Source organism: Saccostrea cucullata, unplaced genomic scaffold (genome assembly GCF_032062105.1).
Source record: "Saccostrea cucullata isolate Sc308-1 unplaced genomic scaffold, CSIRO_AGI_Scuc_v1 ctg11497, whole genome shotgun sequence".
NCBI lineage: Eukaryota > Metazoa > Mollusca > Bivalvia > Ostreida > Ostreidae > Saccostrea > Saccostrea cuccullata.
In genome coordinates, this window is record NW_026925944.1 from 55400 (window position 1) to 80342 (window position 24943).

The 24943-nt window shown below is 32.8% G+C and overlaps 2 protein-coding genes across 2 annotated transcripts; one reads left to right on the forward strand and one right to left on the reverse strand.

The window, feature by feature from the left end:
* Window positions 1-3420: 3420 nt before the first annotated feature.
* LOC134270130 (uncharacterized) lies at window positions 3421-13371 on the reverse strand. The gene is made up of 10 exons (XM_062752311.1): window positions 13302-13371; window positions 12831-12905; window positions 12566-12616; window positions 12247-12321; window positions 11932-12012; window positions 10231-10272; window positions 8265-8462; window positions 7844-8016; window positions 5920-6039; window positions 3421-3611 (listed from the first exon to the last, which is right to left on the reverse strand). Exons 1-10 carry the CDS (start codon window positions 13333-13335, stop codon window positions 3498-3500), a joined length of 963 nt encoding a protein of 320 aa, XP_062608295.1. The 5' UTR covers window positions 13336-13371; the 3' UTR covers window positions 3421-3497.
* Window positions 13372-16274: 2903 nt separating this feature from the next.
* Window positions 16275-24943, forward strand: LOC134270135 (uncharacterized). Its single transcript, XM_062752314.1, has 3 exons — window positions 16275-16778; window positions 18246-18584; window positions 20787-24943. Exons 2-3 carry the CDS (start codon window positions 18254-18256, stop codon window positions 21758-21760), a joined length of 1305 nt encoding a protein of 434 aa, XP_062608298.1. The 5' UTR covers window positions 16275-16778; window positions 18246-18253; the 3' UTR covers window positions 21761-24943.

Below are 24943 nucleotides of genomic sequence, written 5' to 3' on the forward strand. Positions count from 1 at the left end.
TGTATTCATATGATCCACATATTATTTGCCACATATGATTCTCACATAATTGCATATACATATGATTCTCATATGATCCACATATGATCCTCATATGAAAGGTAATGCATATGAGGATCATATGTGGCTAAATTGCTTATGTACTACTTTTCTTTCGTATCCTCTAATTAATATGATGAGGAAGTCCTGCAAAAATATTCTCTATACATTTGTAATTCTTTTGTTGCAATAAATACCTGTTTAAATGCATATCCCTTTACCGATAATCCTTACAAAGATACTTACTAATTTACCCTATAAACGAAAATGTCAGATTCCACTGTAATCAAACTATATATGTTTTCAGTCATATGGTATATTTTTAAAATTAATTAAGCTCATTGTATCGCGTATTCACAGTTTTATGTGGTTTAGTGCCATAACTGCCTTGTACTGTCATGTTTGTTACAAGTTTTATCAAATTTGTGCGTACTTTCATGTATATTAAAAGTTTTATCAAATGTGTGCCTTGGAAAAATTGAAAGCTAAAAAAAAAAAACTAGTTAAAAGAAGCGAGATTGTGTCATTTGGTAGGTCTGATATAATAAAGATCAGTACGAGTTATTATGATTAGTCGAAATGTTCGAGTCCTCTCGGACTTAAAATATTTTAATCACAAGGAAATTTGTAATCACAACATAATCAAACTATATCAAACTGAATAGATCAGTGCGATGAAGTTGATCAAATTGCAATGAACGTCAACAACCCTACATTTGTAAGAAGTCATTTTTCTGTTACTTAAGCATTGAATTCATATTTTTGGCTGTCTTCGGTCCTATAACACACCTGGCCGTGCCGACAAATTGAATACAGCGCGTTAGCGCGGTATGATAAATTTGTCGGCACGGTCAGGTGTGTTATAGGACCGAAGACAGCCAAAAATATGAATTCAATGCTTATATTTACATTCTCTAATTTTCCTGCTTCATGATTACTTATTTCGTTAATCTTTAATGTGAATTTAGCGCCTTTCAAAACTGACGTGGTTAATAGACGTAAGAGCCGTTTGTGACGTCAGATGACGTTGCAAAGTTAAAAAACGCAAACAAACATTTCGAGGGAAAAAAGTGACAAATTAATTTTAAACGCACATTTGTAGTAATTTGACGTTAATTTAACAGGATGATAATTTTTGCTTAAATTGAGTCAACATATTGTACATTTTGGTGTTCCTAGATTATAGAAAATGCATATAGTTCCTACTGTGTATTCTAACGCGCGGTGACAAGGTTTCGCGTGTGTTATAGAAATTTGAATGTCGTGGACTTCTAATGAATTTCATAAGGAAAAATACACGGAATGTAAATATTTATCCATAAATTAAAGAAAAATTGACTCACTCTCTGATGGTTCTGTTGACTTACACAGGATATTTGAAATCGACTAAAGATAAGGACCAATAAAGGAATTCGTGCATTATACAGGTTATCGACACATGTACAGCGGACTTGTATAATAAATATAGAAAACCAAGTGCGTAATTTAAAGTATTGACATACATATCACTAACCCAAAGATTTACGAGGAATGTATGACAAGAAATTGGTTTTTTAGAGAAAAAAATGGGCTCGATTTGAAAAGTGAAATAAAACTTATAAACACCTAGAAAACCAGAAGTCTCTGTCGAGACTGTAGCTTTACTGGTTTGTACTTATAATAAAGGAAGAGAAAAGTAGCAATTGGGACATAAAACTTTTTAAAAGCAATAATAGAATAATGATCCTTGATTAAGTCTCTTTTTGTGGCAAGATTGCAATAAGATAACAACTGTAAGAGTAGCTTTTAATAAAATTTTACAGAACTGGGAGGATATACTAGTAGTTCACAGAATTTTCTATTTTTAGTAACCACGACAACACTATTCATCGAAATCAAAAACCGATATAGAAAATTATGTATCTTAGCGTAGTCTACTTGTGTGCCAAGTAATATTGAAATCAGACCAAAATTGTAGGAAGAGTAGCATTTTAAAAGTATTTCACAGAAATTTCTATTTTTAGTAACCACGGCAACATCGTTCATCGAAATCAAAAACTAGTAAACAGAATTATGTATCTTAGTGTAATCTACTTGTGTGCCAAGTAATATTGAAATCAGACCAAACCTGTAGTAGGAGTAGCATTTTAAAAGAATCTCACAGAAATTTCTATTTTTAGAAACCACGGCAACATCGTTCATCGAAATCAAAAACCAATAAACAGAATTATGTATCTTAGTGTAGTCTACTTGTGTGCCAAGTAATATTGAAATCAGACCAAAACTGTAGGAGGAGTAGCATTTTAAAAGAAACTCACAGAAATACCTATTTTTAGTAACCACAGCAACACCGTTCATCGAAATTAAAAACCGATACACAGAATTATGTATCTTAGTGTAGTCTACTTGTGTGCCAAGTTATATTGAAATCAGACCAAAACTGTAGGAGGAGTAGCATTTTGAAAAATTGTTTAAAGACAGACGGAAATACAGACGGACGGACGGACGACAGACGCATTACTATCGCATAAGCTCTGGGTGAATTTTTATTGGAATTTTCAGTTGGTAATAAATGCTACAACTTTAAAGTGACTCTGTAAAAAGTGCAACAGAAATAGATATTTTCTTTTTCGTGCTTTGTCGTGCAAGATCTAAAACGTCCATAACAATCAAATCAGCGAGTGCTTCTGATACACTGAGGTGACTTTTTATGCAAGTCATGGAAATACCCCTTCGTCTTGTTCGTCAAGGAAAGCCTGTTCAATTCGTCATGCAGTTTTGATAACGTGTTTATTATGCAACATAACAACTTCACAACATCAGGGGTCCTGAGTGAACACGTTTCCCTTGGACCCCTGATAAATTTCATTCTATATTTTGCGGGGTGACTGCAGCGGCGTCTTTTAGAAAAAAAATACAAATCTAAATTGTTTTTTCTTTTATTTCTCATCATTATGATAAACAATCATTATGCATAGCACGTGCATATTAGGTGTCAACCGATTCCTTTCTGCATATAACATCGGTGTACTTCAGTTTGATTGTTGCTTCTCAGTGAGAGAAGCAAACCCAATAAAACCAAATGAAATTTGTCTGAGGTCCAACAGCAACGTGATGACTCTAGATTCCTGACGTCGTGAGGATGGCAACATAAAACACTTAAACATTTTGGCTTCCCCCAAAACAGTTAAATTTTCAATATGGAGTCTTGTTAGAGATCTGTAAACCAAGAGAATTTATGTAGTGCTCATCTGTTCCTCTTGGTATAGGAAATGATCATATGACATGAAAATTTAGCAAAAAATATTTATCAAAAAAAACTCAGTACGTATCCATTCATCATTTAGATATCAATAATAGTATCAGAAAATCAGAGGCACCGTGGTACAAGAAAATAGGTCAATGGTTTAGAACAAAATCATTTATTGCACAAAGTATTTTAAACATTACAATGATACAAGACTCATGTACATAATTCTCTAATAGGTAATTTCATAGAAGTTCGAGGCAATATGTGCGAAAGTTTCAAAATGTGTGGCATGTCGGGCAAACTCCTGAATTTCAAATTTACCACCACATTCTTGTGTAGCGATCTACAAGACAACAATATTAGGACGATGAACCATATTGCTTTATAAAGAATATTTTATGTAGAAAATAATTTCATAGATTCACAAAAATATTTGGACGATTAACAACTAAACACATTTTGGAACAATTTCGATACATCTATCCACTGTAATTGACGTTATATGTACCAAATAATTTACGCAATTTACAAATTTGAAAGGACCATCAAATTTAAGTTTCATTTATAAAAAAGTTGAATGTGCCAATATGGTCAGTTTTGTCATTAAAGGTAAGGTTATTCCACAGAAGATTATTAAAATGTTCAAATATATAGTTTTAAGGTAGACTTTTCTCAGGAATTTATTTATTGCATACATAAATCATATTTTTGACATCACTTGTAGAGGATTCATATCAGTGAAATACACCACCTACATGTAATAGATATTGTGAAATAGTGAAAAAGAGAATTCCAAGCAATGCATGTGTCGCATATATTTCTATGTAAATCTTTGATCGGCCATAGTGACCACTCCCTACCCCCAGGGGTCATGATTTGAACAAACTTGAATCTAAACTACCTGAGGATGCTTTCACATGAGTTTCATCTTTCCTGGCCTTGTAGTTCTTAAGAAGATTTTTAAAAGATGCCATTTATTTTTCACTAATTCATAATTATCTCCCCTTGGAAAAGGGCATGGCCCTGAATCCCCATCACCCAAGGATGCTTTGTGGCAAGTTTGGTTGAAATTGGTCCAGTGGTTCTTGAGAAGAAGATAAAATGTGAAAAGTTTATGCCGACGCCGACGACGATATCAACGACGACGACGACAGACAACGGACAATTTTATTTTCATCAGAAAAGCTTACTTGAGCCTTCGTCTCGGGTGAGCTAAAAATCTGAGTTTGACCAGCTATTCATTTGCATATAAGTATAATAGCCCATGATTTGGCTTGCAAGGAAAATCAAAGTACTGATGCGGTACTGAAGACGGAGTCAATTGATAACTTTAATATAGCAATCATACATTTCTTAACTGCTAAAGAATTTTTTAATAGTTTTTTACCAACTTAAAAATCAGAAATTTAAAACTAGAAATACTGGGCAAAAAAAATTATAAAAAGAATTTAGATTCATGGATATAGAAAAACTGTTAAAGAACCTAGCAACATTATCTTAATTAACTAGAGCTGACATCTGACATGATAGTAAGTAAACAACAAGGAGACAGTCTAATATAACGCATCCGAGAAATTTGTTTACAAATAATACTAGTTATTTTCAAAATCAAAATGTTATACCACTGTGGTAAAGAGAAAGATCTTCATTTCATGGTAAAAAGTAAAGATCTTTAAATTACTTTCTTTTGTTCGATTTAACTTGTGTGTCTTTGGACTGAATTGATATCTGAACTTTTTTCCTTAGGTAGATTCAATTGAAGTGCTGAGCGCACGGCTTTTGCTTGAAACATAAACTATCGTGGACCCCCTGTTGAAAAATATCCATAGCCTTTATAATAAAGTGTGACAACCAATCACAATGTGATTCGGCATTTCCAAAACCCCAGAGTTTAAATGAATAATTAAATTGAAATTATTGGAAATACTTTTTATGTATTATATATTTTGATGAACAAACCTTCAGATTCGTGATTAAAAAGAGTTTTCAGTCTGTCTTTACTGAAATTGTCATTACATTTTTATTTGAAATACAATCCACTTCGTGTAGTAAAGGTGTATCAAACAGCTTAGAGGTACAGTTTCAAGAGCTCATATACGTGTAATATACTTGCAGTAATCGAAGCCCAACGTCTCAGAGATATAAATACATATATATATATATATATATATATATATATATATATATATATATATATATATATATATATATATATATATATATATATATATATATATATAACTGATTGGAGTATTTGAAAAGTAGGTCAAAGGTCAAGGTAGAAAGATGACGCTGATATTCTATATCATGTCTTATGACAGTCAGTGTATATGCTAAAAGCACAGACTTACCACTCAAATGTCGTATGTTGTATATCGGCATAAGGAAATGTTCTGAAACCAGGTCATTGACAAGTAGATGGGTCACCGGGTAGGTAAGAATGGTATGTTACAAATGCCATAGTGCTAAGCAACACATTACCAAAACATCATATACATATCTCTCACATTTCTCAAGTTATAAGATGTGAAAGACGGACAGATTGACAGACAGGGGTAGGGTTAAGTAATCCCTAAATGTCGCTCAGCTTTGCAGGCGAAAAACAAAATTTAAAATGTAAGACATGTATATGATATTGAATTGGCACGTACTCTGAGAGACGTATCAGTACAACCCAAGAATACTCCGGCAAGTCCATCCAAGGGGTAAGTAGAGGAACTAAAAGTTGCAACTGGTATATAAGGCTTCAGAGTGTCGCATGCATCAACTACCTGCGTTACAAAAGCCAAATTAAAGAAATCGAACAACAATAAATAGTTTTTATAAATTATAATTTATGTTATCCGAATATAATTGCTGAAAAATTACTGAGGAAAATGTAATTGTTTTTATTCATATTCCATCTAGTTCCAAACTAAAGCTTGTGAATTTTATTAAGGTGAAGTTTCATTAAGATTGTTAAAGTCATCTCTGATTGAAAATATATATGCAAAGTTTACGATACACCTGTTAAGTTGGATCAATCAAAATTTAACAAGAGGCAAAGGGGCCACATCGCTCACCTGAGCAACTGGCTATGTAAAACGAAAAGCAAAAATCAGTTCAGTATTGAAAAGTTTAAATATAAAAGTGGTTTTAAGGGTGGATATTTTAACAAAATTCAATCTATACTTCCTACAGATACTCTTGAATAAAAATGATACATAATGATTTTGTTGTTTATAAGATGGAAATTTTATTGATATAGCCTTTATATTCCTTTGTATAACTATGATCCACTTTTATGGCTCCTCTATTCTCCTGGTTGGTCATGATTTGAACAAACTTGAATCTTCACTATCCGAGAATGCTTCAACATAAATATAAACAATCACAGATTTGCTGTTCTTGAGAAGATTTTTAAAAGATTTTTCTAATGTATGTATACCTATGTTAAACTTTGATACCGATTGTGGCCCCACCCTACCCCTGGGGGTCATGATTTAAACACACTTGAATCTACACTACCAGAGGATGCTTCCATTTAACTATGAGCAATCAACGCTTTGCTGTTCTTGAGAAGAAGAATTTTAAAAAAAGTTTAGGGATCATGTTAAACTTTGATCCCTCATTGTTGCCCTATCCTACCCCCGGGGGTTATGATTTGAACAAACTTGAATCTACACTGTAAGAGGATGCTTGAGTTTCATTTTTCATGGCCCAGAGTTTCTAGAGAAGATTTTTAAAGACTTTCCCTATGTATTCCTATGTTAAACTTTGACATCCCATTGTGGCCCCACCTGGGATCATGATTTGAACATACTTGAATCTACACTACCTTCCACACGAGTTTCAACTCTCCTGACCCTGTGGTTCTTGAATAGAATAATTTTTAAGATTTTCCCTATGTACTAGTGTACTCCTTTGTCAAACTCTTACCCCATATCATGGTCCCACCCTACCCCGGAGGGTCATGACTTGAACAAACTTGAATCTACACTACCTGAGGATGCTTCCACATGAGTTTCATTTTTCCTGGCCCAGTGGTTTTTGAGAAGAAGACTTTAAAAAGATAATTTTTCACTAATTCATAATTATCCCCCCTTAGAAGAGGGTGTTGCTCTTTATTTGAACAAACTTGAATCCCCTTCACCAATAGATATATTGTGGCAAGTTTGGTTGAAATTGGCCCAGTGGTTCTTGAGTAGATGACGAAATGTGAAAGGTTTACGACAACAATGACGCCAACAACAACAACGGAAAAATTTTGATCAGAAAAGCTCAAATGAGCCTTCGGCTCATATGAGCAAAAAATTTACACTTGTTTTTTTGGCTTTAAGTATATAGACCAAACGAGAGGTTATAGTTAAATTGATCCTGCTACCGAATTTATAAGGCATCACTTTTTCACGATTTTATTTACAACAATGATAATATGTTACCGACTTTTTTTTCTAGTTGTTTGAACAAATCTTTTTCGAAAACAAAGACTCTGAAAGACTTCCAAAAGAACATATGAACTGAAATTGTGCATGAATAATCGAATGCATGTACCAAGGCCTCTTTAGACTGATGTTTAACAGAGAAATTATGTACCCTTTTGCCTGGTTTCCAGTACTTTGAAATAGGAACAAAATCACACAAATCCCTGACAATTAAATTGGAGGTAGAAATGCGTCTAGAACAGTTAGTGTTGAATTCTGGGTAAATTTGTTGAAATTTGGCCAGCTCTGTGACAGTGCGGATTTTAGAACATTCAGTTGATTGACCTATTCCAAAACACAAAATTTTATGATTTAGTTACTCGATCATCTTAATTCTAAAAGATCAATTTTTAAAAAATAATTTAGAAGAAAATGTTCGTCGCCTGATTCCTTATTAAATATTGACATCCGGACTATTTATGAACTTGGCTTAAGTTGAAGAAACTGTTGGCATTGAAGAAGCGGATATTCTAGTAATTGTAGGATAATTATTGTTGGTGTTTCTGTTGATGCAATGGTTGTTGTCGGTTTACTTGTGGTTGAAGTTACGGTTGATGTCGTTGAAGATATTGTTCTTGTTGTTGTCGTCGATGGTGAGGTTGTTGTTGTGGGTTGAGTTGTTGTTGTTGTTGTTGTTGAAGGTGATGGGGTCGTTGTTGTTGTTGGTTGTGGAGTAGGTGTTGTTGTGGAAGGTTGTTTTGTAGCCTTTGTTGTCTTTGTAGTCGAAGAAACTAGTAAGTAAAAACTAACACGTTAATTATTATCACAAGTTTGGCTTTCCAGAAAGCCTGAAATGTCATCTCTTTGGCTTCGTTAATGTCACAGAATAAACAGTGGAATGTAACTTTTTCTCAGCTATTACATGTTTTTCTATATTATTCCTCTAGGGAAGGGGAGTAGCATATTATTTGAACAATATTAGATAAAGAAAATAAGAGTAAAAACCCTTTGTTGTGGATAGGAAGGAAATATTTTGATACATTTATTTGGGGAAGCTGTATATTTATTGCACACAAAAAAGTGCGCTGTTTTTCCAATTATTTCTCCATTCTCCTCCTGGCCCTGAAAATAAGATTATCGAAAAAAATTGTTTGCAAGATAAAAAAAAATCTTTTTTTTTTGCAATATAATTCGGTCTAACGCGCTTCGTGCAGATGTCAGCTACGAAAGCACTTGAGAGAAATGTAAGAAATTTCTTTAAATTCATCTTTTTTGCAACTGAGGTAAGAATTTGAAAGAATTTATCCAGAACCAAGCGCAAATTATTGTGCGCAATAAATATACAGTTTTTTCAATTGTTGGCACTGTAGCTCTCCGGTCTGTCAATATATTTTTTCGGAGAGCTACAGTTCTGCAGCAAAGAAAAATGATTGAAAGTTCTTTAATAATAAACATGAAATTAAACTCCTTAAAAAGGATAGATTATACTTGCAAAAAAAAAAAATACTAATGCTACTTTGTGTTCTTTAATCTTCCAATGTCCGTAGTTTCTTATGGACATTAATGTATCCGCTTATATATATATATAGTGTAACATGTGCTTTTAATTTCTGAAGGTTCCGGCTTTACTCTTAATACATTAGATCGCCTAATCAGACTTAAATGTATTATTTCTAAGAAATTACAGCAAGTTTATAGAATGACTAATGAACCAAAAAAATTGAAGTTTTCGCCATCAATCCATATCAGTAAATGCGATTACTTATATGAATGTTTTGAATTTGATGCTGTTTTTCTGTGAATTCTTGGATCCACGCGTCGGCCACAGAGGATCTTTAGAAAATTCCATCGAGTTCTCACCATCATTTACGTTTATAGCAAAGAAGACTTTACATGAGAACATACAGTGCATGCATGCAACATGTATATTAGAAGAACCCCCACCATCCAGGCAATTTTGTATGTCTGACTCTCTATGGTGCACAGATTGTTTTTTTTTTCTCAATAATAAGGCAGATCGCTCATTGTTTACATCTCGATCTATATTTAGAAAATCGCATCATCATCAAACTGACCAGTCGGTAATCCTCGGGTGCCCTCGCACTTTTTGTATAGAGCATAGTGGAGTCAGCCGAGGATTGCCGATGGATATAAATGGCAGCTTACACTGTGACTTCACATCCGGAAATCAAACTTAATGTGTCATCTCTCGTGAGAGATGACAATAATAATTGATTTTATTTCAATTCTTTTAAACATAATAAATTATATCAATACTTTAGTACATTTCATAAATGTTATGTAACTGCTTTTAATCTTCAAAACATGCCCCCTAAGAATTTTAATATGGTATTAGTTTACTATATTGAATAAAGATTATTTATGGATGCAAATCATTGTGTAAATTCAATATTTAACAATGGTATTCTTTCGTAAGTATAAAGAAAAATGTTGAATCTTTAATAATAATTACTAAAGATGCTAATATTAAACGAAACCTCTATGGATATAAATTTGCCAAAAGTTAACCAAATTTTTCATAATTTAAAAGAACTATACCAGCGTGGCAAGAACATGGATCTCCTTGTCGGAATACAGCACCTATTATTGTATGAAAAATAAAACAAAAGCAGCGAAGGATTATTTTGAAATGAAAATCATGTCTTTCTATATGTCTGAATTATAAAATATTAAATAGCAAAAAAAAAAAACAAACAAAAACAAACAAACAACAAACAAAAACAAACAAACAAACAAACAAACAAATGTTCTCAAAAAGATTCTGAATTCTTAAATAATTTCCAGTTCTTCTAGATTAAATCTCAGTGAGCCACTTTTTGTGTCAGCTTCAACGCAAGAGCAGCAATTAGAGATCCCTTTACCCGACGTCTGTTCGTCCGTCCGTCTGTCACACCTTATATCTCGAGAACTGTAAAAGGTATGGATTTAATATTTTGCACATATGTAGCTTGGTACTATTGCATGTGTAATTTAACATGGCTTCCGACCTACTTATCCTTGAACTTGACCTTTGACCTACTTTTCAGTATATTTCATATTGCCGATAAATGACTTCTTTTTGACATCCAGGCGGTAAGTCTATTTTATTTAGAAGGTGCACTGTTTGTCAAAAAACATTTTGAAAAACGCAAGATTTTCAGTCCATTTGACCTTTGACCTACTTAGCAAAATACACTGCAGATGGTCAAATTTATCTGATGCCTTTCGTATTTAGAGAGATATAGATTTGATACCAAGTAATTAACATTTATGCATGTTCATGAGCTAATGACAATTGATTTGCACTGTGCGAAATACAGTGATCACAAAAACTGAAATTTAAGTACTATGAAATACATCGGGATCGTTATTCCAATTTGGATGGTATAGACTGACAATTGCGGTAAAGACACTCTGAAGACACTTTTAAAGAATTGTTGAAATCACTTACTAATTAATTAATTAATTGATAAATAATAATTTATGATAATTAAAATTTAATTAAATATCCATTTTAGCTTTAGGGTTAGGGATTCGTATTTCTATTTGATTGTCAAATTCTATTGCAGTCTTACTACCCATTCATTTTATCGCATGAACAATAATGCTAGTAGCAAATCAATAGCCGACCACTCTTAGATTTAGTTACATCTACAACAAGGTTAAAAGCAGGTGACACATGCATGAGTTCCTTGGAACACTCCACTTTTTCTTGGCATGCTGATTAAATAGCTAGAAACCACATTCGATAAGGATGTTAAAAAATATTAAGTTGTGACAAGTAAATGTTTGTCTTATCGAAAATAAGGATGGTTCCTTTCTACACATTTCATTTACAGTTGCCCGAGAGAAACAGTGATTACAGCTTTTTCTCTTGAGTCGCGGAGTAAGGTGTTTTTCTTTCGCTGCGGGTATCGAATTCCACTTTGGGACTGATCCTTCAGATGAGCCCATGAAACCGAGGTCTTGTGTTGCAGAAGGTGCTGGCACGGATTAGATTCCCAACCTGCTCATAGTACCTTAATATGGAGTATTGGTTTAAGATTTCAAACCTTTACCATCAAGTGTTGGACTCTCAATATGAGTAATAACAAAGTTCTTGAAAGGGACGTTAAACAAACAAAACAGAGTAAATACTGTACATTTACTGTGTTGTTTTAAAGATCAGAGAGAAGGATTATCCAACAAAGAAAATTTCAACTCAAGCGCTACGTTTGACTTTAGATATTATTTGTATAAGCAATGAATAATCATTCTTACCATGCAAATGGTTGATCAAGTCCACCAAGCAGCGTTTGCCATCATGGTTGTGTTGTAAAATATTATTAAGTTCCCGCCAAACTAAATAAAACAATGATTTGAATGAGGAACATGAACAACATTGTCAAGATTTTGAATAGAGTATATATAATACTGCATATTTTCTTATTTGAAAGGTCTTTTTGCATAAGTTCGTATAAGATGAGACGTACGAAATCTAAGTCAATGAATTGCGACAAGAATTAACATACTAGTATATTATTAATTTCATATTCATATTTACCAATCGTTCAAAGTAACTTAATTTATATTTACCGCTTGTATGAGAATGGCAGCTCCGAGCAGTTGGACTAACAGCAATCTGGTTGTCCAAGAGATGGGCCAATGCCCCTTAAATAACCTCATATCATCAGTAGGCATAACGATAAAATAAATATGTAACAAATAAGAAATCGACTGTCTTGAAGTATTTTTTAATGTTAACCTACAGATTGAGGCTGATTGATAAATGTTATTGATATTAACTCTTTTAAATTGTATGATGAGAGTGATCAATAATTTGAAAAATTGCACATAATTAAAAGAAATGAGGTCTTGTTTCCAATTTCAAAATCAGGTTAAAAGGATGTAATACCGCTATATGGAGAACTATGTTGATATTTTGCACAGGTCAAAGTAGTATGATCTGAAATCAAAGCAATAAAAGGATAACGAGTACATGTTATATAATTAATATTATTTTAATTAATAGGGAGCATATGTATCTGTCTGTATTTCTCAGTCTATAATAAACTGGTATTTTGACATTGAGTGTGCGATAATTCAGTATGATTTGTTCAATTACATTACTCTTCTCAGAAAAAAATTTAGGGCTTCATTTTTGACAGACCCTTACATACCTGTATAGCTTGCATAATGCAGATCAAATGCTTTAGTACAAGAGCACTTATCGTCTGTACCATTTGGAAAAATAGCTGTAAGAAGAATATTAAGAAATTCCGGTATGAAACTTAAAATGAAATATTTTAGAGGGAATTTAGATTGTTAAATTTCAGACGGGAGTATTTATTAAACTATTATTTTTAGTTTTATAAGTTATTCTTCGACATTTTTAGAATTGTTTTAAGTGGAAAGAGAAACATGATCTAATTAACAACAAAACATAATATTGGTTTTAGAACATTGAAAAAAAATCTTTTTATTTAGATACTAAAAAAATGTTCATTTTATAACACTTAGAAATGCTGATAAGTACAACTTAGTTGCAACTAATATCATTAAGTTTACTTTTGATAGTTCTTCAAAAAAATATATAGGGCAATAAGCTTCTATAATATTTATTTGAATATTTGATGGCAAATCATTCCTACCTGCCATCTGTTGTATAACCGTCTCCCTGTTCATGTGATGTGGATATCCATATTCAAAAGTAAGGAATTTCCATACTAGAGAAACAAAAACAATACATTTTCTTGTTAAGTATATTTCTGATCTGACAAACTGAATAAAAGTATTTTCATTTGATTAAATTATAAATGTTAAGATGCATTTAAAAACCAATCATCGACTTTCAGATTTGTAGCTTTGTGTTTTGTCGGTATATATTTAGAGATTGCTTTGCGATCAACCCATCCTTTGATCTACTTTCATAATTCGATGTTTCAAAAGAGTCGTGAGTTGAACATCTCGATTTAATTTTATAGCAAATTTTAAAAAATAAACATAATAGTTTCAGTTTATAAACTATATGGAACAGACAGAATAAAATTTATGTTTGCATCTCCAAACACAAAAATGCATGAAAAAGTGGCAAGATATCTGTATTTTTACTGTAGGTAATTAATCTCGAAGTTTTGTCAACATTCCTGCAAGAAAAAAAAACTATCTGATTTTAACAACTTAATTCTTATCCAAAAACTCAAATTAGTAATTTGATAATTGAATTGAGCATAAAATTTCAATTAAATATAAAGTTTTCATAAAAATAATTCACCGACGGATTCGACTGTGCAGCATTTTGGTTGGTATGGAGTTATAAGATGTTTTTAAAGAATTAAGGAGGAATTATAGAATATTGGAGATAAAATAATTAATATTAATTATCATTAGATGTTTCATCATCATAGCATTAAAACTGCTTTCATAAAACATGATGAAAATGCTATAATACCAAAAATCAAACAAAGCATACCCGTGTGTTCACTAAGACACTCTCCATTCTTATAGGCTTCGTATTCTAAAAAAAAAAAATAAATATTCATATACACATTTTAAAATATTTTTCATATAATTATACATTTTTTAAACACTTTAAAATGCCCCCAGGGAATTTATTTCATAGTAAGTGCATAAGAAGTATGTTTTAACGTTTTTATAAATGAATGAGTTTTTCAGTGCTTGGTACATGTAATGTTTGTTACGCTTCAGTATCATAGTTGAAATTAGTATTGTCAGTGAAGGCTACAAAAAACTAGGACTTCTCAAGAAATTTAAATTTTCAGTTTCTAGAGATACGTTATCCAAACTTTACACTTCCTTTATTCGACCACAACTTGAGTATGCATCTGAAGTTTGGTCAGGCTGTTCGCTGGCAGATATTGATAAACTTGAAAAGCTTCAACTGACAGCCGCAAGAATAGTGACTGGTCTTTCAGTATTAGCATCAAGAAATTCGTTGTATATTGAAACAGGTTGGGAACCTCTTGTAATAAGAAGAGACAAAGCCAAACTTTTAACAATGTTTAAAATCCACAATAACCTAGCTCCTGATTAAAAAACACTGTACCGATGGTTAGAAACACTGTTTCAAATTTCAATTCTCGAAATTGATTTGATTATTCTCTACCTAAATGCAGGCTTGAATTATACAACAAATCATTTGTCCCCGATACTGTTCGCAAATGGAATTCACTGAGCAACGAAACAAGGGAAATAACCTCAATAGGAATTTTTAAAAGAAAATTGAGTAATAAAAATGATAAGCCTCCCAAGTACTTTTCATATGGCAGAAGGTATCTGAACATTTTACATACAAAATTAAGACACAATTGTATTTCAATTAATGATTTGTATAGATGTAATATCACAAGTAATCCAAATTGTTCTTGTGGTATGAAAGAGAATAGTCATCATTTTTTCTTTGTTTGTAGAAAATATTTTGAACCTAGACGCTTAATGATGAATGCACTACTTGTAACTCATAATGTAAAAATGATCAATGTGCATAAATTGCTATGGAGAGATGATTCCTTATCGTCGCAGGAAAATGGAAAAATATTCGGTATTGTTCAAAAATTTATTCAGGAATCAGGTCGTTTTAATTAACACTAAATTGTATTATCTCTATTGAAATTATTATATTTTTATAATATCAACACTGTATTTATTATCACCATTATTAATAATTGATATTATTTCCTTATTCATAAAACAATTGTTTTTGTTCTTCTATGTACATGTATATATTATTGTAAAATTTTGTAAATGTTGTATGGCTATTCAGATTTTATGTATGGGAGAGGACTATCTAAATTTTTGGAACTTGTGTCCAATCCCTTTGACATATTGTCAATAAAATATGTTCAAACCAAAACATAGTTGAAACACGTAAATTCCATATTTGAGTAATCGGGCTCTGCCGGTAACTACATATTTGTTGGAGGAGAAGCAAATCCAGTTTGTGATATCATAATTGAAATTTTTTCAAAAATGAATACAAAAACACAATATTGTTACTTACTTTCATCCGGTGAGAGTTCGTGGTTTGGAAAATGTGTTACATGTACTTAAAGATAGAATATCAATAAAATAAGTAAACATAAAGGAAAACCTATTTTATTGTAAATAAAAACATTTTTGGCAGCAAATTTTGTAATAAGATACTGTTGTTATAATTATATACTCATCATTGATAACATAAATGATTAAGGTCTTTAGATTAGCCACCAGACATGTAGGTGGGGGGCATCATTTATTGTTGGCATCTGGTGAATAATTACATGTCAACAGATGGAATTTGCAACCTGGCATGGCAGGGACACTGTGTATGCAATAGCCATCTTGATTAATCCAATTAGCTAATTAGCCAATCAGATTGAAGGAACCTATACTGAAATCTTATCTTGGTCAGAGGTATCTCAATTATTCACTTTTTTGTTTTAAGAGCTGCTGGACGCACCTAAATCTTAACAAGAATTCAATTTACCCGATGCCAGTTTACCTTCAATTCTTACGGATTACTAGTATTTAGAATCATCTCAGAAGGTATAGGCCACCCATATCATTTCTCTATCTATCTGTTTTATACATTTCAGTAATTTATAATCATGGTTCATCGGGTTCTAGTTATTGGTCATTCATTTGTACATAGGTTAGAATCATTTCTTTTCAAAGAAAGAGCATTGGGTTGGTATAATATGGGATTTGATGGAACTGAGATACAGGTTGAATTTGCGAGTTTGAGTGGCGGAACTTTGAGGCCTGGGCCGAAATGCATCCAGTCACGAAAATTCATGGAAGTGTTTCACTCCTTTCAACCGCACTCAGTTTTTATTCAGATTGGTGGAAATGATCTAACGCACGAAGATCAACCAGAGCGGTTGGCTCGTGACATTAGATCATTTGCAGAATTCTTGATTACCGCTTATGAAATTAATCATATTGTGGTTGGTCAATTGTTACCGAGGTATTCCGAACGTTCGGGACCTAGGTACAATGACAAGGTCGTTGAAGTGACTAAACATCTCAGTTATTGTTAGAATGTGATAATGTTACTTTGTGGAAACATCGAGGTTTGTGGAAGGATACAGCTTCTCTTTTGTGTGATAAAGTTCACCTTAATGATGCAGGTATGCGAATCTATGCAAAAAGCGTCCGAGCAGCTGTAGGTTCAAGTAAACGAAGATAGAACAAATTCGAACCCTGTGATGTTTCTTATTGTTTACGATTTCGCAAAACCTTTGAATTGGTTACCCGATGTTGATTAGATTAACAAACATTTCAATTTGGAAATTTACGGCGGTTAACGGCCTGTTCATGAAGGATTCGATTATCCAAATCTTGAAATTCGCAGTTACATGTACATGTAGGTACTTGTAGTAGACCATACAAAACTGAAAAGCAAAGAATTGATTTTCAAATATTTACAAAAATAGTTTGTATCAGTTTAAAATTCCTGTATTGGAACGGTTACTATCAGTCAGGTTTATCTAAATGAGCATTAGAATTAATTTCTGAACAGCTTTATTAATTATTATTACTGTAAGCTAAATAATATCTTATTACATTTAACATGTTTAATTGGTGATTGTGGCTATTTTAGTAATTTTAATTCCGTAATTTGTCCAATATGCACCTACTTTTTGATCAACTGTGATGAATTATTATGCTCTAACTTGGCAGTTATTGGCATTATCTACATGCATTTACAAAATTTATCACTTGTATTGTTTTGGCATTCATCTGTCTCATACACTGGTTACATTAGGATGTTCTTTTGTGATGCTTAGGCACTGTGTGCATCTTTATACATTTTGGCATCGTTGTGCATCATTATGCACTTTGTTTATTGTGATGCTTAGGCATCGTTGTGCATCATCATGCACTTTGTTTATTGTGATGCTTAGGCATCGTTGTGCATCATTATGCACTTTGTTTATTGTGATGCTTAGGCATCGTTGTGCATCATTATGCACTTTGTTTATTGTGATGCTTAGACATCATTGTGCATCATTATGCACTTTGTTTATTGTGATGCTTAGGCATCTTTGTGCATCATTATGCACTTTGTTTATTGTGATGCTTAGGCATCGTTGTGCATCATTATGCACTTTGTTTACTGTGATGCTTATGCATCATTGTGCATCATTATGCACACTTTTCTTTGTTATGCTAAGGCATCGTTGTGCATCATTATGCACTTTGTTTCATTTCATTGTGATGCTGTGGCATCATTGTGCATCATAATGCATTTTGTTTTATTATGATGTTGTGGTGTCGTTGTGCATCATTATGCATCTTTGTTGTTTTTTTCGATGTTTTTTGACATTGGTTGTGCATCAGTATGCACTCTTGCACTCTGCTTCTGCTTATTAATACTTTGGTACTTGATCATGTTGATTATAATTGTAAAATTTTTGTTGTTTCATTGTAAAAATGAATTATCAAACACAATTACCTAATTATAAACAATTTTTCAACTCATGAATATTATATTACCAAGTCCATCATAACAGGATATATAATTCCTTTTTAGCATAATCGGTTAGATTTTTGGTTTCTTTCCTAATACAAATTTTATTTATTTATTGAAATAGTATTCAAGATGCCCAAACAGAAGAAAAAAGGTTCAACCAAAGTGTCAGAACCAGTGGCTCCTGGAAGAAGGGGGAGGAATGCCAGCAGAGCCAAAGCACCCAATGCCGAGAGCCCAGCTGTAGAGGCCCCAAAAATCCCAACTGCTGATGAAATTGCTACAGCATTAATCGCCAATCTGAGCGGAAGACAGGACACAACCCTTTCATCCCTAATAACTCAATTGAGGGGGAACCAATCCACAGATGGACAAGTGACACAGGGTCAAGCCGAACACATGACAGTTGATGATGCAACCTCTTCTCAACCCTCATCGGTAAACGGAGCCTCATCAGCCTTAGGTACAATGAGTAACATTTCAAACAATGCTTCATACGTTTTAAAAAATTCTCTTCCACTTGGGTTTAATGTGGAACAAAAATTAAAGAAAGACATTTGGGAGGACAATTATATTGAGTTACCAAATCTGGTTCCTAGCTTTAACGAAAATCAAGAAGACGAAATTTTGTTTAAGTCAAAGGGTTTCAAAATCTCAACAAATGCAAAAAACAAACAATTTGTATCAATTCACCAATGGTCTGAAGCATTTGATATTTTCATGTCAGTGTACATCTCAAAGCATTCTGAATCAGCATTAGGTCTCATTAAATATGCCCACAATATAAGATGCATGTCTAAGCAGTTTGGTTTTTCTATGGCAAGGGCTTATGACGAAAATTTCCGTAAGGTGCGCAAAGTGATGTTGTTCGATTGGGCAGTTGTAAACGAAGACCTTTGGAGGTCAGCTTTTTATGACCATGTAAACATAGGGCAGGGCACCAATACACAAAGCACATTCAGGTCTGGTAAACAATCCCAAATCTCAAAACATCCCTTTCAAAAACGGGTCCAGCAACCCCAACATCAGTTCCCCTCAGGATTCTGCTGGACCTACTGTAAAACAGGGGCTTGCTCAAACTCCCAATGTAAACACAAACATCAGTGTGTCCAGTGTGGGAAAAAACATGCAACAGCAAACTGTAAAGATTGGCAACAAAAATCTCCCAACTCCAATAAAAGTAAATAAGTTAGATCAATTCTTAGAAGGATATGACACTCTAGCAAAATCAAAACTTATCCAAGGATTTACATATGGCTTTAAAATCAATTCAAATATAGTAAAAGAAGATCAACAATATCCTAGAAATCATAGGAGTGCTAGGGAAAACCGTGAGATTGTTAGGGAAAAATTGCAAAAAGAAATTGATAAAAATCGAATAAAGGGACCATTTAGTCAACCACCATTTAAGAACTTTATATGCTCTCCTCTAGGTGTAATTCCTAAAAAAGAAGCTGGATCTTTTCGTTTAATTCACGATCTTTCATTTCCAAAAGGTGATTCGGTTAATTCTTGGACCCCTCCTGAATTCACTAGTGTCTCATATCAAAATATAGAAACAGTCATAGAGTTGGTTCAGAAATGTGGCGTTAATTGTTTAATGAGCAAAGCAGACATACAAGATGCTTTCCGTCTGATTCCTATTCATCCATCAGAGTATCATTTGCTAGGTTTTTGTTGGGAGGATCAGTTTTATTATGATGCTTCCTTACCAATGGGTGCATCAGCATCTTGTCAGCTTTTTGAGAGTTTTTCAACAGCAGTTCAGTGGATTTTAAATAACAAATTTCACATAGATGGGGTTTCACATTTGTTAGATGATTTCTTCTTTGTGGGGAAAGCTAATTCTGGGGAATGTTCTACAGCACTAAATACATTTTTAAGTTTAGCAGATGCTTTAGGGGTCCCTATTAAAGAGGAAAAAACACAAACACCATCTACTTGCATTGTAATTTATGGAATTGAAATAGATTCAAATGTCATGGAAGCACGCTTACCCAATGAGAAAATAGAGAAAATATTACAGTTACTTCAGGAGTTTAAGGTCAGAAGAAAGGTTACTTTATGTGAAATGCAGTCATTGCTAGGCTTACTGAATTTCGCTTGTAGTGTGATTATCCCAGGAAGGGCATTTTTAAGGAGATTGTATGATCTTACTATAGGTCACAACTGTCCCCATTTTAAGATTACCCTTAATTCAGAGGCAAGAGCAGATTTGCAAGCCTGGTACGAGTTTGTCTGCAACTACAATGGAAAATCTTGTTTTCTGTATTCAGAATGGATTTCATCCGATGTTATAAAATTATACACAGATTCAGCGGGTGTGCATGGGGGTTATGCAGCAGTGTTTGGTTGTAGGTGGTTCACTGGTGAATGGTCTACTGATATGAAAGATTTACACATAACTGTAAAAGAATTATACCCAATTGTTTTAGCACTAGAAGTTTGGGGAGCAGCTATGTCAAATCACAGAGTTTTGTTTATGACTGATAATCAAGCAGTAGCTGCAATCATTAATTCCACCACCTCAAAAGACAAAACATTGATGAAGTTAGTTCGTAGATTAGTCATAGCATCTATGAGATTTAATGTTCATTTCAGAGCTAAGCATATTGCGGGGAAGACAAATGTTATAGCTGATCTTCTCTCTCGATTTTCCTTTCAGGAAGCACATCGCATGGCTCCCTGGTTAAACAAAAATCCAGTAATGGTTCCACAACATCTCTTGACACTGTAACAAACAAGCTTCTGCAGGCATCACTATCAAACTCCACAAGAGCTTCTTATCAACGCATGCTCAACTGCTATGAACAATTCTGTCAGGAACATTTCCCACAGTCATCTCTGTTGCCTTCTACTCACATTATGATTGCTCATTTTATTTCTTACTTATTCATGAAAAATTATCAACCCTCTACAATTGCATCTTATGTGTCAGCGATCAGTTACATGCACAAAATTAATTTCAAACAGGACCCAACAGATTCATTCTTTGTTAAAAAAGTTTTAAAAGGAGTACAAAATCTTAGGGGATCCTATGATAGCCGATTGCCAATTACAAAGGAAATTCTTTCCAAACTTATTTCAGCAACAGAGTTTGTCATTCATGGCCGGTACAATCAATTATTGTTAAAGTCAATGATGTCTTTGGCTTTCTACTGTTTTTTAAGAGTTGGGGAAATGGCACTAAAATCTAGCTCTGATAGGAATAAGGTTCTGCAGTTGTCAGATCTGAAGTTTGATTATTCTATGCAAATTGCAACAGGAATGACAGTAAAAATGCAATACTACAAACACAGCAATTCTCAGACAAAAACAATATTTATCCCCATAAATTGTAACAATCAGATGTGTCCAGTCAAAGCTATGCTTAATTACTTAAACATTGCAAAACACAATACAGGACCTTTGTTTCAATTTACATGTGGTACACCAGTATCATATGCATATTTTAATTCATCCCTCAAGTCTCTTTTGAATTTCATAGGATTAAGTGCACAGTTATACAAAGGTCACAGTTTCAGAATAGGTGCAGCAACAAGTGCTGCAGCTGAAGGCACTGCCCTTCCGGTCATTCAGCAAATGGGGAGATGGAAATCTAATGCATTCAAAAACTACATTCGAATGAACAATTTCTAATAAAAATAATCCATAGTAAGGTTATAGGCTTGTCAGAGGTCAACATGGATTGTCCTGACATATGTTATAAGATGTAGAGGTCAACAAGGCTTGCTCTAAAATTTATGCTATTCTTTACTAAATAGAGGACAACAAGGCTTGCTCTATAGATATTTTTAGGTACTAGGTAGAGGTCAACAAGGCTTGCTCTATACATGTACTTATTTTTTATATACTAGTCAAAGTTAATAAGGCTTGCTCTATACATATTTATAAATATACTACTATTGATAAAAAATCTTCTTTTAATATTTTATCAAAATTTTAAAATATAACTTTAGGTGGCCTGACTTTTCCCTAAGGTACAATGTCATCACAATAGAGGTCAACAAGGCTTGCTCTATTTTTAATGATTAGTTAGTTACAAAAATTCTGCCCATCACTTTGCGTGCCTTACACATTTATTGAAAATTTCTGTATATAATAGGTAGTGTATTGTATATTTTGGTCATTTACACATGTGAATTGTTATTTTGTTTTCTTTTTCTTTTTTGTTTTTATTCCTGATCTCCATTGAGTCTTCGGGTGGGGTCCCTCAAGCTTATTCACTTTCGGTCTTGGCGGTTTTTTAACCCCACCTTTGCAAATTTATTGTCATTTATTCAATTATTTTTGGTTAATCAATGTTTGACATTAATTTCATCATTTGATCAAATATATTTTATGATAAATTGAATAAATGACCTTTCTCACAAACAGAAGTTGTTCTGTCTTTCATTGCAAATGAACTCAGACTCACTGGAGAACATAACTGGTTTGTTTCATGTTGAAAAATAAATGGTATTTTATGGAAACATGATATGGAATGAAATTTAAAGTTTTCAAGTTATTGGAAAAATTTGGGTGACAAAAAACCTATTTTATTGTAAATAAAAACATTTTTGGCAGCAAATTTTGTAATAAGATACTGTTGTTATAATTATATACTCATCATTGATAACATAAATGATTAAGGTCTTTAGATTAGCCACCAGACATGTAGGTGGGGGGCATCATTTATTGTTGGCATCTGGTGAATAATTACATGTCAACAGATGGAATTTGCAACCTGGCATTGCAGGGTCACTGTGTATGCAATAGCCATCTTGATTAATCCAATTAGCTAATTAGCCAATCAGATTGAAGGAACCTATACTGAAATCTTATCTTGGTCAGAGGTATCTCAATTATTCACTTTTTTGTTTTAAGAGCTGCTGGACGCACCTAAATCTTAACAAGAATTCAATTTACCCACCCACCATCACCCGAAAAATTTATTTATATAAAATCGGTTGTCATAAATTACAAACAAATGTACCTTTTTGTTTTTGTCTTGTACATTTATTATTACTGTATATTATTACTTTATTTTTCCTCGACACAACTTAAATATAATATTCTATTTTTAACCTGTGTCTCAAATTATAATTTCATCATTCAACCCGTGTTTCAAATTACAATTGTATCACATTATTTTTTACTTATGTTATAATGTTAGTACATGTATTTCTGTTGTTGGGCGGTTTTTTAACCCCACCTTTGCAAATTTATTGTCATTTATTCAATTATTTTTGGTTAATCAATGTTTGACATTAATTTCATCATTTGATCAAATATATTTTATGATAAATTGAATAAATGACCTTTCTCACAAACAGAAGTTGTTCTGTCTTTCATTGCAAATGAACTCAGACTCACTGGAGAACATAACTGGTTTGTTTCATGTTGAAAAATAAATGGTATTTTATGGAAACATGATATGGAATGAAATTTAAAGTTTTCAAGTTATTGGAAAAATTTGGGTGACAAAAAACCTATTTTATTGTAAATAAAAACATTTTTGGCAGCAAATTTTGTAATAAGATACTGTTGTTATAATTATATACTCATCATTGATAACATAAATGATTAAGGTCTTTAGATTAGCCACCAGACATGTAGGTGGGGGGCATCATTTATTGTTGGCATCTGGTGAATAATTACATGTCAACAGATGGAATTTGCAACCTGGCATTGCAGGGTCACTGTGTATGCAATAGCCATCTTGATTAATCCAATTAGCTAATTAGCCAATCAGATTGAAGGAACCTATACTGAAATCTTATCTTGGTCAGAGGTATCTCAATTATTCACTTTTTTGTTTTAAGAGCTGCTGGACGCACCTAAATCTTAACAAGAATTCAATTTACCCACCCACCATCACCCGAAAAATTTATTTATATAAAATCGGTTGTCATAAATTACAAACAAATGTACCTTTTTGTTTTTGTCTTGTACATTTATTATTACTGTATATTATTACTTTATTTTTCCTCGACACAACTTAAATATAATATTCTATTTTTAACCTGTGTCTCAAATTATAATTTCATCATTCAACCCGTGTTTCAAATTACAATTGTATCACATTATTTTTTACTTATGTTATAATGTTAGTACATGTATTTCTGTTGTTGGGCGGTTTTTTAACCCCACCTTTGCAAATTTATTGTCATTTATTCAATTATTTTTGGTTAATCAATGTTTGACATTAATTTCATCATTTGATCAAATATATTTTATGATAAATTGAATAAATGACCTTTCTCACAAACAGAAGTTGTTCTGTCTTTCATTGCAAATGAACTCAGACTCACTGGAGAACATAACTGGTTTGTTTCATGTTGAAAAATAAATGGTATTTTATGGAAACATGATATGGAATGAAATTTAAAGTTTTCAAGTTATTGGAAAAATTTGGGTGACAAAAAACCTATTTTATTGTAAATAAAAACATTTTTGGCAGCAAATTTTGTAATAAGATACTGTTGTTATAATTATATACTCATCATTGATAACATAAATGATTAAGGTCTTTAGATTAGCCACCAGACATGTAGGTGGGGGGCATCATTTATTGTTGGCATCTGGTGAATAATTACATGTCAACAGATGGAATTTGCAACCTGGCATTGCAGGGTCACTGTGTATGCAATAGCCATCTTGATTAATCCAATTAGCTAATTAGCCAATCAGATTGAAGGAACCTATACTGAAATCTTATCTTGGTCAGAGGTATCTCAATTATTCACTTTTTTGTTTTAAGAGCTGCTGGACGCACCTAAATCTTAACAAGAATTCAATTTACCCACCCACCATCACCCGAAAAATTTATTTATATAAAAT